We start from the raw sequence: 18,668 nt of genomic DNA on the forward strand, positions 1-18,668 counted from the left end.
TCCAGCTTCTGTGGTGTTCTTTAAGCTACATTGGACAGACGTGGAAGTCAATCTGTGTCAGGCTTAAAGGCTACAATGGACAGGCGGGAAAGTCAATCTGTGCCATGCTTAAAGAACACCACAGAAGCTGGAGATTGAAGAAGCCTGATTCAGCTTTTGCAGAACATTACCTGAACAATAACCACAGATACACAATAGATGTACAAGTCCTACACACAGAGGAAAAGGGGGTCAAACTCAACCGGTCAGAAATTTGGGAAATTAAAAAAATGGATGTGTATATCCCACACCTATTATTAAACGAGCAAACCTAAATCAGTTATTTACCTCTTTTAGATGAGATCACAAACCCAGGATAGAAGGAAAACTTTGGGCCGCAGTCCATTGTAGTTAAAATATCTTGCCTGATGCATAACTTTAGCCCGGTCATTGTAGTATAATTGGTGAATGTGTAACAATGTATGTAACTTGATAAAGAATGGTCATTGACGTAATTGTGCACTAAGCTATGGATCGATATCTTAAGAAGTTGAAATGAATATCTTTGCTTTGTCATCATGTTTATCTGTGCATTATCATCTTTGTGAATAAGTAATGTACTTGAAAATGGGCTTATAACCCGAATCATATAGTTGTGCAATAACATTAATAATGAATTGTGAAACAAGGCTAAAAACATTGTTGATTAGTTAATTTACAATGTTTCACAAATAACCCAATGTTGATTCAGTTAAAGTAAATATAGATAGTATGGTGATGTTGTGAACTAAAAAAACTGCGCTGAACTTAAGTGGTTTTCTGTCTTCAACTTAGTGTGTGTGTCTGTGTTGTAATGCTGAACAATGCAACATAGATGCAATGCAAGTGGTACAATTACGAAACGCTATCTGATAAAATTAATAATGAATTGTGAAACAAGGCTAAAAACATTGTTGATTAGTTAATTTACAATGTTTCACAAATAACCCAATGTTGATTCAGTTAAAGTAAATATAGATAGTAAGGTGATGTTGTGAACTAAAAAAACTGCGCTGAACTTAAGTGGTTTTCTGTCTTCAACTTAGTGTGTGTGTCTGTGTTGTAATGCTGAACAATGCAACATAGATGCAATGCAAGTGGTACAATTACGAAACGCTATCTGATAAAATTAGTCGCGAACTAACTGAAAATGCAATTAACTTCAACCAAATTAATTAGAAAACCTAAAGCTGTAAAGAAACTATACTGTGAAATTCTGTATTGTGCAGTGCAATGAACAGTGCTTCAGCGCTTCACGTTACAATACTTTATTAGCATTTTTAACACACAGAACTAACAGAATAAAAAATGCTACATAAAATTACTAATCGAATGTTGAAACAATAAATAACCAAAATGTTACTGTGAGTCCTACGTACGCAAACTGACTGAATAATATTCCGAACCTTAAATAATACACACACGAATGTAACACTGTACTGTAAAATAAGGGCGTCTGAATATGAAATGAAATCTGAAACAAACTTTTGCAAAACTGAACCTGATAATAATTTTGAAATGCGAAGACAACTGTAAGTGATCTTGCTAAGTTCTGACTGTGATGTCAACCTGGCCGTAATTAATTTTTATTGCTTACGTGTGTATGGGGAACTTGGTACGGCTCAAGAGTTATGCACGTTAAAGTACAGCGCAGCAGCAAACCAGCTAAATAGGAGAAAGCCTTGCGCCGTGCTATGCAAGTACGTGCAACTACGTTAATCAATTCGTGCTTCACTTTTAAGCAACTGTGTTCCGCAATGCGGCGACACGCATTACCAAAAAACAAATTCGTGAGGAGGCGGTGGAAGATATTGCATTTACTAAGTGATGCAAAAGATACTAGCAATCGAAAAGTATATTGAATGTCTGTTTTCATAACAACTGCTATCATCTGTACAAAACTTACTTCTTATTAAAAATATGACTCTGCCATGAAATTACTTATTTAAATGGTAAAGGACTGAGTTGAAGATATGCGAACGGGTAACATTACTTATTCAGGTCTTAACAACGAAACTAACTAACCCGAACCGAAAAAGAAAAATCCCACTAAAACTTTCCATTTTCCAAACACGTCCTAACCTACATGCAGACAAGCAGTCCAACAACAACATTACCTATAAATCTTAACACTTCTCTAACAAATCTCTACGGCACCACACTTCCAAAATTCTCTGTATCTTTATCTCTACGCTCTGCATGCTGTTTCCAGACCTCTCAGTAGTGTGACCAACACCATACTCACTTACTTACCTCACACAGAATGTACACGTATTGTTCCTGACCACCAAACTCCCCGATTTTAAATCCAAGCCCGCATCTCGTGGTCGTGCGGTAGCGTTCTCGCTTCCCACGCCCGGGTTCCCGCGTTCGATTCCCGGCGGGGTCAGGGATTTTCTCTGCCTCGTGATGGCTGGGTGTTGTGTGATGTCCTTAGGTTAGTTAGGTTTAAGTAGTTCTAAGTTCTAGGGGACTGATGCCCACAGATGTTAAGTCCCATAGTGCTCAGAGCCATTTTTTAAATCCAATTGTGAATATGTGGGACCACGTTGATTCGCGCCATGGATCATAAACCTAGGACAGCTAACCACGGCACTGGAGTCGGCAACGCTCCACATCCCTGTCGGTAACTTCCAGAATCTCGTTAACCCTCTTCTTGAGCTGAAAACGGCGGTTATTCAGGCTTTTCATAGATGGTCACATTAATGTCCCTCGACGATGTGTAAATGTTAGTACAGCCAGCAGAGAGCAGGACCAGCAAAGAGATCTTCATTCTAGAAATTGAGACATTCATTTCTCTCTTCCTACGACATTTTTTTCCCTGTGTCCTTACAGTCCCCTACCTCCCACTCAACTCTACGCTTATTTACCCTTATTGTTAATTTAATTTTTAAGTCATCTGCGCTAAGGAGTATCTACACTTTTCACCTTTCTTTCATCATTAAGTGGGCGTTATTTCCTCAAATATCAATGGCAACATATATAATTCTTATTGCTACAGCTTCGTCACTTTTTATTGTGCTGCTCCGACAATTTATTCTTAACGATTTTGCTTACTTCCGTGACCTTTTTTGCATATTCTTACAGACAAATAAATTCTATTGTCTACGTCTACGAGAAAATATTAGACATTATCAAACTGTCTTAATATTGTAAATACATGATTATTAATTCTAAAGTATAGCTTTCGTGAAAAAGTTACTTATAAAGGTTTAATCAGCTCTTCCAATGTGTCACAAAACGATGCCAAATTTTTTATGCGATAAATTTGCATTCAAATCGACGGCATGCAAATAAACAAAATACATAGCTGAAGTAGTAAAGCGTGAAATTAGACAAGTCGAAAACATACAAAAGATACCACATTTTAATACGTGTCAGCATTTTTCCCTTGAACTCGGGGGCCTTGAGGAAAATATCGGTAGAAAAGCTCATAACGAAACTTATTAAAGCAGGAGAACGCTGGAAGGCTGAACCAGGGCATGGGCAGATCGATACTGTGGAGAAACTTTGAAAACTTCGTGAGTTTACTTCGCTAAACACACACAAGCTGCGCGGTTAGGTCGGGACAAGGGGCCAGACGGGCAAATATTTTATGGGCCCTGCTAATGGAGAGTTTGACAGCATTAGGTCAATCTGTGTACGAGAAGATCGCCTTAAATTTCCGTTGCATTCATCTCTAGTGATATAATTTTTCACGAAGACGCAAAAATCTCTTATTTTAAGCAGTTTATGTCGCAGTAGGTGACAGTATTTCCAATGTCTGATCTTCACTCTATCTATTTTTTGCTGTCCAGGTCATTACTGAGTGGCCTGAAAAGATCCCCTCGTGAGAATATAATGTGCAGTATTTAAAGTGCAACTAAGAACTAAATATCTACCTACTTTATTAAGACAAGCACCGGCAGAAATGTCAGTCGACATTTTATTAAGCGTGATGGCTTTAAATGATTTTATGTAGTGTCAACGAGCTAAGAGTTTATTATGTTTATTATTTACACTCTTTCTCCTATCAAAGCCAAACGTTTCAGGCATCATATTTTTGAGCTCCCTTCCATGTACCCAGCTATATGTTTTCACATGTATTTCATTCAAGGCGTTTATGTTAGTAACCTCTGACATCTTTCAATAACACTGGTACCTTCAGCGACAAATTTTGAAAGTTTTTCCATTGACACAAAAGAAACAGTGGAAGGCACTAAATTTTTATTTTTACTTTCTTCAAAAATCTTACATTGATATTTTTCTCGAAACACCCCGCAGCTTGTCAGTTTTCCCTTATGCAAACAGGCCTCAGCAATTTTTCAAATTAACGGTATATCATTAGAATGACCTAAATTGTTTCGCACACCGAGCTTCTTTGTCACTTCACATGATATCCTCTTCTACATTTTGCTAACTTCTTTGAGTCATCAGTCTTCTTCGCCATGAATTCCTCTCTTGTAATTCCTGAAGTTTTCTCGGCGAAATGAGTATTTCCTCAAGTTTCCGGATTGCAACCGGATGATGTTCACACCTTGCCACGATATTTCGGCTGATAGTCATTCAGCCGTCTTCGTGTGAGTACTTAACACTGTAAACCACTCATCTGAAGGTGCCTGAATGGTTGTAAGCCGAAATATCGTGACAAGACGTCGACATCATCCAGCTGCAATTCCGAAACTTTATGGAATTCCTCTCTAGTGCCCACCATTTGATATCAGGGAAACACTTGCACCAAACGTTCTCAATTACTTGTTGGATATTTTTCAATCTCTTTCTTCCCCTGCTGTTTTTGCCTTCTATAGTTCCCTCCAGTACAATGGAAGCTATTCCCTAAGTCTTAACATATGTCCTGCCTCTTCTTCTTGTCAGAGTATTCCATATTTTCATTTCTTTTCCAAATTTTTTATACTAGTAGAATTTTCTTCGATACAAATTCCCTCTTCACTTCTCTAGTCTCTCCTTGATTCGCCCGTCATGTGTTATTTTTCTTCCAAGGTACCAGATTTCCGTAATTTCATCTACTTCGTGGTCGCCAATCGATAGTTGAATCTCTGATCGTTGTCATGACTTTTATTTTTTTTCCGGTTCAGTCTCAGCCCATATTCTGTACTCACTAAACTGTTCATTTCATTCAACAAGTCCCGTAATTCTCCTTCACTTTCACTGAGGACAACCATGTCATCAGCAAATCTAATCATTAATATCCTTTCACCCTGAATTTTAATCTCACTAGAGCATCTTTCTTTTATTTCCAACATAGCTTCTTCGATATAAAGATTGAACGGTGAGGGAGAAAGACTGTATTCCTGTCTTCCACTCTTTTTAACAGAGTACTTTGTTCTTGATCTCTCATTCTTTTGGTCCCTCTTGGCTCTTGTATACATTGTATATTACACGTCTTTTCTATAGCTTACTACTAATTTTCTCGCTGTTTCGAACGTCTTGCCCCGTTTTAAATTGTCGAACACTTTAGCTATGTCGACAGATCCTATGAACGTGTCTTCAGATTCCGAAAGTCCTTCTTCCATTATCAACGGCATCGTCTTAGCACCCTCTCTGGTTCCTTTACATTTCCGAAAGCCAAACTGGAAGTCATCTAACAGATCGTCAGTTATCGTTTCCGTTCTTCAGCATATTATTTTTGTTAGCAACTTGGATTCATGTCGCTGTATGCTGGTTGTGTGGTAATTCTCGATCTGCCCTTTCTATCTTTGGAATTTTGTGCAAGATATTTTTCCGAAAGTCTTACGGGATGCCACCAGTCTCACAGACTTGAATAGTCGTCTGGGGTTTATTTCCGAAGTAATGTTATCTATTTATTCTGCCTTATTTGATCGCAAGTCTTCCAAAGCACTTTTAAACTCTAATACTGGTCCAGTATGTCTCCCATATCCACTGCTTTTATTACATATATGGATTTAAACAGTGGCTGGAATCGATTCGGAGACCCAGGATGTTTTGATTGCTGGTCAGAGTCGTTGCCCCTAGAGCAACCTTTCTTAGCACTGCTGCCTGCAATGCAATACACATTAAAAATTGTTTAAGGAACCTTAAAATAAAAGAATGTTCAGTCTTCCTCGTAGAAAACGATGGATAATCTCGAAAGCAGACAGAAATTTTACTGGTGCAAAAGCGAAAAAAAGTTGTAGGAATACATTTAACTGAACTAATGAAGAAACTAAAATGTGAAAAACGACAAGGTTCAGCCAGTAGTTACTAAAATTTACAGCAAGTAGATCACTTAATACAACATAAAAAGAAACCATAAGAGTAAATTTAGAAATATCTCACAAATTAAAAAAAGAAACCAAAAGAAATTTTTCCTGAACTAAAACTCACACTACTAAACGACGATAATGGACTACAGATTCAGACCTTAGAAGAATCTCAAATGAAATCTAATCATGGTACAAGTTAAATAAAATATAAATATCGTAAAAGGTTTTGGTGTAAGTTTTTGATTTCATCAACTTAAATACAGGAGCCAAAAAACTACGGAAAAATTCACCACGGTATCGCATGAGAGAAACTAAATGAGAAGTGTAAATTGAACAGCCACAGGACAGTGACCAACTGTAATAACTACATCCAAATAACACAACAGAAAGCATTTACATCTGCGAGTGAAATCTATTCATATAAAATGAGACCCGAATCGACAGTTAAAAATAGTTCCAGTAGTAGAAAGCACTAGTTCTGTAATTAGCGTCTCAGTCGCAATAATTGGACAGATAAAAACAGTAACAAGAATGGTAACTGTGAATGAACCTTGGCTGACAGAAGAAATACATGAAATGGCCGACGAAAGAAGGAAGTACAAAAATGTTCAGTAAAAGAACACGATGCAGCGACATAAGTCAGTTAGAAATAAAATCAGTACGGATCTCTGAAATTATTCGGGGAAGTTGCAACTAAAGTATTATTCACGTTAGTATGTAGAATCTGTAAGATAATAGACATACTTTCGGAAGAATATCCTCCTCAGTACCATTTTAATTTTTTGTGTTCACTCTTTTAAGAGCTAAATGGCTTTTATGTAAGTGGTGCGTTGCATCATAAAGGCGACAACCATAAACCTTTGTATATTATAAAATTGGGACCGACAAACGACGGTTAGCATGATCACACAAATCGAGGAACGTGGTTGATAAGATTGACACATTTCTGGTGAGCTATGCAAAGAATAACTTACATTTCTTTTTTTCTTTCTTTCTTTCGTTTGGTTCGATCACAAAATAGTCATCAAAATCCCAGCTGTCAACAAGTTCTTATTGTGGCATATAATTCGAACGTATTCGAGCAATTTCGATGAAATAGCCTACAAGAGTGTTTACAGAGGCCTGCTTTGCAAATACTGAGAGGTACTTTTAGTAACGAAATTACGATAATACCAATTCAGTTGAGAGTCGTTTATATGTTCTTGAAGGGGGATGATAAAATAATGTACAAGTGAGATTAAAGTTAAAATGAAATTTCCTAATGTATTTTTATTAACTTTAAGTGTGTGCAAACAAAAGACACATATACTGTACAGTAGTAAATACAGTTCAAATAGGCTTATGCCTAAAGAATAAATCAATTGTCATTTATTTTTTGGAAACAACACTGCACTCATTGATCAAGTGTTCATATCCAGTTACTGTCTACCCTTTGCCATCAAATAATTTTTCTTGATCTTATGTATCAGCGTGCTACTTCCACTGCAGTAAGTGCTTCTGACAGACTGAGAGGGGCCACAGATTCACCATCCGATTCTGTGGATTCCTCGGAACAATTTTTTTCAGCTGATAATGGCACCACTTCTTTAATTATTTTGTCATCGTTTTACACACAACAAACGGCACTATCAGCGTCACAGTGAACAAAGTCATCAAAAACCACCCCATTTGAAATACGAGCCCAGCCATTGTCTTTTGGTATGCCGAAATCTACAACAAAACCTTGAACATTTTCGGGGTCAGCTTGAGTTTCATTTTCTGTGATGCCAGCTTTTCGAAATCAATTGCGTGTTGTGTTTGGCTTCAGTGCAGTCCTTAAGTACTGCATTGCCTACATACGTAAAAATTGATTTGAAATCTACATATAAGCATCTATACCGCAACTTGATTTATAAAACTATTCAAAAAACTTTATTGAGGTTCAGAGGGAAATGACAGGGAATGCTATAAATATGTATTTATGCGTAAAGAGTATCCTAATCTGCAATGCATTTATTTGACTTACCTGCAACATGTTCAGTTTAGGGACTTCCTTCCCACTGTTGAGAAGTAGGATTAGTGGTTGAACCAGCCTCTTCCTGTATTTTGCTTTTGCGGCAGCAATGTCGCCCAAGTCCAGAGGTTGAGTATGGCTCCTGCAAAAAATGACATCTCCATGTCGCTGGGCTACCGGGCGGTGAACTGAACAATAATTGTCCAGAACCCAAACTATTTATTTGTTCTCGCGACACATGCGGCCATTAATATTTTCGAGGTGACCCTTGAAGAGGTTTTTTTCAGTCCTCTATGCCTTCTTGTCTGATTCATAGTCGGTGGGGTACGATTTTACTCCCTTGAAACATCACTGGCGTTTGTGATAAAGAGTGCCGTCGCTCTTTACCTGCCCTTAAACGGCCATGTACCGTCCGTAATAAGCTTTAAAAAAAAGTCCTGTTACGTCTGTGTTGTAAATCTTTTTCAGACTGTGTTTTGCAGTTAGATTCGGAAGGTCAGGACTTTTCCAGTATTCTACGGTGAAATTATCCAAGCTATTAGCCTCCCCACAAACTCTGCTTTTTGAGAATTTTACAGCCTTTTCTCTCAGAACTGTGACTGAAATCGGCACATTAGCTGCACACAGGTGCTGAGTTTTTCCAAGTGCGGAACCTTCCACCCTGGATACGCCTACTTTTCTCACCTCTTGGTCCAGCTTTCGAAGCATTAGATCTTATCTGCGTTTCATTGGCCAACATAGAGGTAGCTGTTAAGGGAATTTTGAAAAGTAATTCCTCCGAATTTTTTATGAAAAACCTCTTAAAACTTTTTTAATAAAACGGACGTTATTAACATTCTACATCTTTACTTCTCCCAACGAGAGAGCAGTCTGTTCATACTGCCACTGCAGAATGCGTGATTTTGTTGACGGAATCACAACCTCACCTCTACTTGCACAATACAAGGTTCAAATGGCTCTGAGCACTGTAGGACTTAACTTCTGAGGTCATCAATCCCCTAGAACTTAGAACTACTTAAACCTAACTAACCTAAGGACATCACACACATCCATGCCCGAGGCAGGACTCGAACCTGCGACTGTAGCGGCCACGCGGTTCCAGACTGTAGCATTTAGAATAGCTCGGTCACCTACTTGCACAGCTTCGTCATCACTATCAAAGAGACGTCCTCGAAGACGTTCTTTAAGTTTTGTAAACAGATGAAAGATGGGTCCAAGTCTGGACTGTATGGAGGATGACGGATTACAACGAACCCAAGATGTCGAGTTGTTCCAAATATCGCAGCGTTCCTGTGTGGTCTAGCATTGCCTTGCTGAAGAAGAGGGAGCTCCTTGTGTGGACGAACTCTTCAAATCCGAGACTCGATTACAGCACGCTGTTTCTCACGCACCGACATAATTACGTTACGCACCACCACGTTAAAACGCTACAGGTCGGAGCCCTCTAGCTGCAGAGAGCAGGAAATATGTACACGCGAAGAATAAAGATGCAGAATGTTAATAACGTTTGTTTTATTTAAAAACCTTTAACAGTTTTCGCATAAAAAATTCGGAGGCATCACTTTTCAACACGCCCTCGTATAATATGGAATTTTGGAACACTTTATGCTTACTTTAGGTTTAGTTGGGCTTCTTCGCTTATGTTTACTTTTTCCTGCATGGAAATATATCTTATTTCGTTTTGTGACGAACTCATCATTTTTGTGTGCTCAAAAATGGGAAACTACACTACAAAAATTAACTGAGTCCACCCCTTGCAAAGAAACACTCTTAGATTCCCTCAGCGTACTCTGCACCTGCTCACGCTACCGTCGCCTGCATCTGCATACCACTAATACGTACTGTGATTGTTGCAGCGCGGGCCACATTCCCCAGCCATAAGGTCATGAACAACTGTGTCGCCACGTGTACTGTTTCTCCAGTCTGCAATAATGGCTGTGAGTTAACATGCATACAGCAAACCAACAGTCGCTGGCCGCGCCATTTACGAAACGTTTCGTGACTATTTCGTGGTTTTTATAATGTACTACAAGTGCGACAAAAGCGACTGTGTGGAGAGAAAAAATAATAGCGTAAAATGCGAAAACTTATAAATGGAAAACTTAAAAGTGGGATTACAGTGCATGCAAAAAAACGTAGAGGTGAGAAACGCACAAATGCGGTTTCTCTTGTAATAACCTCAGAAAAGAATCGAGGAAACCACGAATTAAACTCAAATGTGGAATTTGTTCGTCTTTTTGTTATAAAAATAATGTTTCCATGTCAGATCACATATTTTTCTAGTTACACTGATTTTGACTCCATATGTCAAGAATGGTTCAAACGGCTCTGAGCACTATGGAACAATTTCTGAGGTCATCCACCCCCTAGAACTTAGAACTACTTAAACCTAACTAACCTGAGGACATCACACACATCCATGCCCGAGGCGGCATTCGAATCTGCGACCGTAACGGTCGCGCAATTCCCGATGTAGCGCCTAGAACCGCTCGGCCACCAGGTCCGGCGACTGCTTATGTCGAATAATTTATTGCCGTAGTTATGTTTCTTTGTGCATCTACCTCTACCATCAAAAATTCACATTTTTGCGTCAGCCGTAAAATATTATTTGTATATAACACAAGAGCGCACGTCGACAGATCCGAGGTCAGAAATGCATAGTTTATTATGCTTCGTGACATTTCTGGAAAGTACGTCTTCAAATAAAATTTCATTTTTTGAAATCAATATTCATCGTTAGTTAATCGTGATACGTGCGTAATTCTTTCAAATTTGGAGTAAACTTTAATCACCATAGCAAACCATATCTTTTAATGTTTCACACCCTGTGTTATTATTGTGTTTCACACAGCATTCCACAACAGCCTACATGGTGCAAACCTCTGCAATCTACACACACCTGAGTCTGATTACTGTATTTATGCCTTGATGACTAAGTGTGTGTCCTGTCAACCGATCCCTTTTTTTAGTCAGGATATGCCACACTTCATTTTCTCACTAATTCGATTCAGTACTCCGTCATTAGTTATCCTACCTACAGATCTACTCTTCACCTTTTTCCCCATCACCACATTTCAAAAGCTTTCATTCTCTTCTTGTCTGTTGTATTTATCATCCACATTTCGTTTGAGTACAAGGCTACACTCCAGACAATAACTTCAGAAAGCTTACTATCATCTAAATTTATATTAGAAGTTAACAAATATCTCTTTTTCAGAATCTCTTTTCTTGCTGTCACCAGTCTACATTTTAAGCCCCCTCTACTTTGGCCATTATCATTTATTTTGATTCCCTAATAGCGAACTCATCTACCTACTTTTAGTGTGTCATTTACTAATATAATTCGCCCATCATCGACTGATCGACTGATCTGATATCGACTGATCGACTGATCTATATCCTGCATGAACAGTTGTCTCGACATTGCTTTATCATCACTGCTTCGAAATTTCCTGACAATTATGTTAGATACTCATAAATATTTAGAGCTTTTCGCACTAAGGAATTTCAAAAACACACTATTCTGTACGAAATGTAGTTTTTCAAACACCGACAAGCATATACAAGCAATGTCTGACATCGGCTGCGTAGAGACGGGTTCCGTAGAACTTTAGAACAAATATATCAGCTGACTGACAGTTAGATTATTTTTACAACGTTTATATTAGTTCGCTTTCTTGTCTGTTTACCTATTCGGTACAGATTTTGGAATTAATTTTAATCTAATCTCCCGATGGACTTGAGACTGAGAGGTACTGGTAACCCTTTTGTGAAAATATTTATGGACCTAGCTGACAAAAAGTGATGTAACGAATGACTGAGATTCAGCTAGTGTTCAGAATCGTTCCAGGTAATTCTATACAAATTGCTCAATTTGTGTCCTGAACACTGAACTTAATGTTATTCTCTACCACTGTACCACTGGTCCACTGATACGTACACAGTGGATTGCTGAAGTTACCGAGAACTTTCTTCGCAAACTGCTACATCTTATAGTGTGTTAGGTAGAACAAACATTTCTTTTACCTGTTCGTACATAGTACTCCATATTCTAGACAGCAAAATTGAGCCAGTACAGTAATTTTGAAATGAAACTAGGCGAGAGAATCCCGATGGTGACCAGTCTAATTGTCGCATTAGCGATTTGTCAGACTTTGTCAAAGTATCAGCTGGCCGACACCTACATTATCATGTTTGTATTAGGTCGCTTTCTTGTCTGACTGTTTGTTCGATACAATTTTGGCATCGATTTTAACCTAACGTCCTAATGACCTGGAGATTTGAATGTTTAGAAATAACTCAGAATTTGATGACAATACAATATTAACTTGCTTCCTTGTCTGGTGTGTGGCGAGGGTACTTGGTGTATCACTGCCATTTCCCACTTTTCTTGTTCCAGTCGCAAATGGTGCATGGAAATAACACTTGCTGGTAAGCCTACGTAGGAGGAAAATGTAGGAATATTGGTTGAGTCAGGTGAAAGAAACTATACAAACCTGGAATTTCCCTCATGTCTCAGGTATAATTCGAGCGGCTCCCCCCGTCGGAGGTTCGAGTCCTACCTCGGGCACGGGTGTATGTGTTGTCCTTAGCGTAAGTTAGTGTTAGTTAGTTTAATTAATGTGTAAGCCCAGGAACGGATGACCTCAGCAGTTTGGTCCCATAACCTTACCACAAATTTCAAATTTTTTCCTCGAATATAATTTCACAAAATATTTGAAACAGACTGAAAAATTCCCCTCCCCCCCCCCCACACACACATACATACACACACATAAGACTAAAAAGCAGAAAATAATTATTCAAATAAAAATGAATTTTTAACATACCATGTTTCTAAATCAGACTGAAAAGTACAAAATAATTTCTCCTAGCCTCATACAGATTCCTAACATTCTCTAGATAGTCCTGAATATTTGTGATTGCGAATTTTTAATAACTATGAAAATATTTGTAATGTTCAAAACGAAACATTTCAGACATATGCCATACATAATTCATGCATGAATAGTTCACTTCCTAACTATTATACTACTTACCATATGATGTTTAAGTAGTTCACCTCATCACAAATATCTGTTGGATTCAACCCTCGTTCTTCGTTTTAACTGTTGCAAATATTTTCATGTAATTGTGGTCTTCAGTCCAGAGACTGGTTTGATGCAGCTCTCCATGCTACTCTATTCTGTACAAGCCTCTTCATCTCCGAATAACTACTGCAACCTACATCCTTCAGAATCTGCTAAGTGTATTCCTCTCTTGGTCTCCCTCTACGATTTTTACCCCCCCCCCCTCCCCCCCCCCCCCCACACACACGCTTCCCTCTAGTACTAAATTGGTGATTCCTTGATGCCTCAAAACGTGTCCTACCAACCGGTCCAAACTTCCAGTCAAATTCTGCCACAAATTCCTCTTCTCCCTAGTTCTATTCAGTGCCTCCTCATTAGTTACGTGATCTATCCATCTAATCCTCAGCGTTCTTCTGTAGCTCGACATTTCGAAAGCTTCTATTCTCTTCTTGTCTACACCGTTTATCCTCCATGTTTCACTTCCATGTATGGCTACACTCCATACAAATACTTTCAGAAAAGACTTACTGACACTTAAATCTATATTTGATGTTAACGAATTTCTCTTCTTTAGAAACTCTTTTCTAGCCATTGCCAGTCTACATTTTATGTCCTCTCTAGTTCGACCATCATCAGTTATTTTGCTGCCCAAATAGCGAAACTCATCTTCTACTTCAATAGCGAAACTCATCTACTACTTTAAATGTCTCATTTGCTAATCTAATTCCCTCAGCATCACCTGATTTAATTCAACTACTTTCCATAATCCTTTTTTGCCTTTATTGGTGTTCATCTCATATCTTCCTTTCAAGATACTGTCGATTCCATTCAGATTCTCTTCCAAGTCATTTACTGTCTCTGACAGACTTACAATGTCATCGACAAGCCTCAAAGTTTTTATGTTTTCCCCAAATTTTTCTTTTGTTTCCTTTGCAGTTCGTTCAGGATATAGCTTGAATAGCATCGGGGATAGGCTAAACTCTGTCATACTCTGTTTTAAACCACTGCTTCCCTTTCGTACCCCTCGACTCTTATAATTGCCATTTCGTTTCTTTACAAAATAACTCCCTGTATTTTACTCTTACCATTTTTAGAATTAGAAAGAGAGTAGTCCACTCAACACTGTCAAAAGCTTTCTCTAAGCCTCCAAATGCTAGAAACGTAGGTTTGCTTTCCTTAACGTATCTTCTACGTTAAGTCGTAGGGTCAGTATTGTCTCGCGTGTTCCAACATTTCTATGGAATCCAAACTTATTCTATAGAGTTAGAAAGAGAGTATTCCACCCAACACTGTCAAAAGATTTTTCTAAGTCTACAAATGCTAGAAACGTAGGTTTCCCTTTCCTTAACCTATCTTCTACGTAACGTCGTAGGGTCAGTATTGTCTCACGTGTTCCAACATGTCTATGGAATCCAGACTGATCTTCCCCGAGGTCGGCTTCTACCAGTTTATCCATTCGTTTGTAAAGAATTCGTGTCAGTATTTTGCAACCATGGCTTATTAAACTGACAGTTCGGTAATTTTCACACCTGTCAACACCTGTCTTCTTTGGGATTGGAATTATTATTCTTCTTGAAGTCCGAAGGTATTTCTCCAGTGTCATACATCTTGCTCACCAGATGGAAGAGTTTTGCCATGGCTGTCTCTCCCAAGGTTATCAGTAGTTCTGAGGGAATGCTGTCTACACCCGGGGGCTTGGTTCCACTTAGGTCTTTCAGTGCTCTGTCAAATTCTTCACGCAGTATCTTATCTCCCATTTCATCTTCATCTACGTCCTCTAATCCCGATTCCATTTCCATAACGTAGCCCTCAAGTACATCGCCCTCTATATATATTACTTCCGCCTTTCTGCTTTCCCTTGTTTGCTTAGGACTGGGTTTTCCATTTGAGCTCTTCATATTCATGCAGGTTGTTCTCTTTTCTCCAAAGGTCTCTTTAATTTTTCTGTAGGCAGTATCTATCTTACCCCTAGTGACACATGCTGCTGCATCCTTACGTTTGTCCTCTAACCATCCCTGCTTAGTTATGTTGCACTTCCTGTCGATCTCATTTTCGAGACGTTTGTATTCCTTTTCGCCGCTTCATTTACTGCATTTTTATATTTTCTCCTTTCACCAGGTAGGGTTGATAGAAGAGATAGAGAAGATCCAACGGAGAGCAGCGCGCTTCGTTACAGGATCATTTAGTAATTGCGAAAGCGTTACGGAGATGATAGATAAACTCCAGTGGAAGACTCTGCAGGAGAGACGCTCAGTAGCTCGGTACGGGCTTTTGTTAAAGTTTAGAGAACATACCTTCACCGAAGAGTCAAGCAGTATATTGCTCCCTCCTACGTATATCTCGCGAAGAGACCATGAGGATAAAATCAGAGAGATTAGAGCCCACACAGAAGCATACCGACAATCCTTCTTTCCACGTACAATACGAGACTGGAATAGAAGGGAGAACCGATAGAGGTACTCAGGGTACCCTCCGCCACACACCGTCAGGTGGCTTGCGGAGTATGGATGTAGATGTAGATGTAGAAATTCAGTATCTCTTCTGTTTCCCAAGGATTTATACTAGCCCTCGTCTCTTTACCTACTGATCCTCTGCTGCCTTCACTATTTCATCTCTCGAAGCTACTTATTCTTCTTCTACTGTATTTCTTCCCCCTATTCTTGTCAACCGTTCCCTAATGCTCTCTCTGAAACCTTCTACAGCCTCTGGTTCTTTCAGTTTATCCAGGTCCCATCTCCTTAAATTCCTACCTTTTTCTTTGCTATTTAAAATCCACAATCACAAGTTTTCAGGATAGTAAGGTGTTGGGAATCTATGTGGGCTAGGAGAAATTATTTGGAACTTCTTAGTTCGATTTAAAAACACGGTGTATTAAAAATTCATTTTTATTTAAATAATTATTTCTCAATTCTGTATGTGAAATACAGTATGATTTGTTTGCATTTACGGCTGAATTTATAAATATCGCACTTCAGTACACTAAAAACAAGCATCTCTCTCTCTCTCCACTAGACAGTGCATTATTATTCTTGTACACGGATAAATCACCGTCATTATTCACTAATGATTTCTATCGTTTTTCTTCACAGGTTGTCGATTTACTCAACGACTTGTACAGTTGCTTCGACTCCATCATAGAGCACTTCGACGTGTATAAGGTAAGCCAGTTCTAAGTATCTACTTACAGTTTGTTTACCATAATTCCACTCCCTTTAGTTAACAGCTTTGGGGGTACACGTGTTGCACAAAAGTTGAGCTTCAGTGTTTTATGGTTATCCATGGCTGCTCAGCTTAGCGCACATGTCCCTGAACATAGGAGCATTTGTCTCTTCGCTTAACAAGCCCCTGTAAGTCAGTAGCGCAAAAGATTTGTGGCCATAGCCAGAAGTTGGCGGAGATTTCCTTTTCTATAGCTGCATCAACAGAAAAGATTTTCTAACTTAAATTACTATCAGACACTTTTTCTTCCGGAAGTTTCTTTGCCGTTGCTAACATGCGTTTTATACCCTGTCTCCTTCTAAATCGTCATTGTGTTGTTGCCCAAATAGCAAAACTCATCTACTACTTTTATTAATTTCCTAATATAAGTCCCTCATCTTCGCTCTGATTTAATTTGTCTGTATTCCGTTACTCTTGTTTTATTACTGTTGACGATCATCTTTAAACATTTTTTCTTTCAGCTGATGTAAGTCTTTTGCTGTCTTCGTCGTAACTACAATGTCCTCGGCAGGTCTCAAACTTGCTATTTCTTCTAAATAAACTTTAATTCCCTTGCCATATTTCTTTTTTAATTTCCTTCATTACTTGCACGACTTGTATATTGAATAACATGGCTCTGTCTCATTCCCTGCTGCCTCCATTCCATGTCTTTTGACTCTTATAACTACAGTCTGGTTTCTGCACGGTAGTGCTGCAAAAGAATGACGAAAATTAGGGAACTGATAGGTTAAATAATGACAAATTTCTCTGAAGAATCAGTGAAAAGAAAAGAGGAACACTGAAAACAAGAAGGGACAGGATGACAGGACATGTGTTAACATATCAGAGAATAATCTCTGTGGTACTTGAGGGACTTGCAGAGGACAAAAACTGTGGAGCGGATTGGGGGGGGGGGGGGCAAAGATTTGATTTAAATACATGTAACAAACATCTGGGAACATAGGTTCCATGTGCTACTCTTAGATGAAGAGGTTGGCACAGGAGAGGAATTCGTGGCGGGTCGCATCAAACCAATCAGAAGACTAAAGATTAGAACAGAATCGCGTTTTGTCCTCCGTTCTATTCTAAGGGTCATGTGATTAAGTTTTTCTTTCTTACAAGTCTTCTGTACTCATTTTCAGTAAATTTTCTCTCTTAGTTTCACTGTTCTTAGCTGTTATATGTTAATGTAGCATCCAACATGAGTTTGTAACGCATGACTTATGCACATACACATAGTTGGTGAATGTGAAATAATAATAATATTCTGAATAGATGTGTTCAGTGTTTGAATCTTTATTCCCATTTTTCTCCGAAGTAATTTCGTGTCGCTTTGAATATTTACTTATTGTGTTTGAAATGTCTTCAGACAATGCCGTATAGAGCAAAGTACAAGAATCAGAAACACGAGGAAAACATAGGACATGAACATTGTGAAATTTTTAAAATTAGTGTTTTTAACTTTATTTTCGTGAATATAAGGCAAATTAACATTGTGTAATTCAAAGCTGAACTTTTCCACAAACAAATCAAGGTATGAATCAGGTGATAAGTACAAACTTAAACTATCAGTAAAGATTCGTCCCATAACGTCTAATAAATTGGTAAATGGCTACACAGGTTTGTTCATTCAAAGAAACTACAAATAATGGAAGTAACAATCAATTAACAATTTTTAATTCGTTGTATAGCGTCCCTGTCTTTGCTTTTTGGGTGTTACAAACTCAAATTTTTAAAAGCAGGATGTCTTCTTTAATTGTACAACAGCTGCAATTTGGAGATAGATGTTAACTTTGGCAGCTGTTCCTTTTTATTGCTAGTGAGGTAGCTCTAGCTCTTAATCTGTAATTGGTTTAATGGAGACATTTTCCTTTTGGTCGAGACTGGAAGTAATAAACCACAGGGTATGGGATATCTGCTTTCGAGTATTCGTTGACGAGATTTTTGCCTTAAATGATGTGAAGTTGCGAGTTACATTTTCAGTCTCGTGTTTTTCAGGTCGAGACAATCGGGGACGCCTACATGGTGGTATCTGGGCTGCCAGTCCGAAATGGTTCGCGGCACGCTCGCGAGGTGGCGCGCATGTCGCTGGCGCTGCGTCAGGCGGTGGCGGGCTTCCGCATCCGGCACAGGCCAGGAGAGCAGCTCAAGCTGCGCATCGGCATGCACACCGGTCAGTGGCGCCCG

At 38.8% G+C, this 18,668-nt stretch overlaps 1 protein-coding gene across 1 annotated transcript in view; it reads left to right on the plus strand.

Moving 5' to 3' along the window:
* Positions 1-18,668, plus strand: part of LOC126266906 (atrial natriuretic peptide receptor 1-like) — a 1,198,842-nt gene that overhangs the window by 1,031,332 nt on the left and 148,842 nt on the right. Inside the window, exons 5-6 of the mRNA XM_049971583.1 lie at positions 16,373-16,441; positions 18,480-18,654. Coding sequence (XP_049827540.1) covers positions 16,373-16,441; positions 18,480-18,654 — 244 coding nt within the window. The remainder of the gene's footprint in view (positions 1-16,372; positions 16,442-18,479; positions 18,655-18,668) is intronic.

This window comes from Schistocerca gregaria, chromosome 4 (assembly GCF_023897955.1).
Source record: "Schistocerca gregaria isolate iqSchGreg1 chromosome 4, iqSchGreg1.2, whole genome shotgun sequence".
Taxonomy (NCBI): domain Eukaryota; kingdom Metazoa; phylum Arthropoda; class Insecta; order Orthoptera; family Acrididae; genus Schistocerca; species Schistocerca gregaria.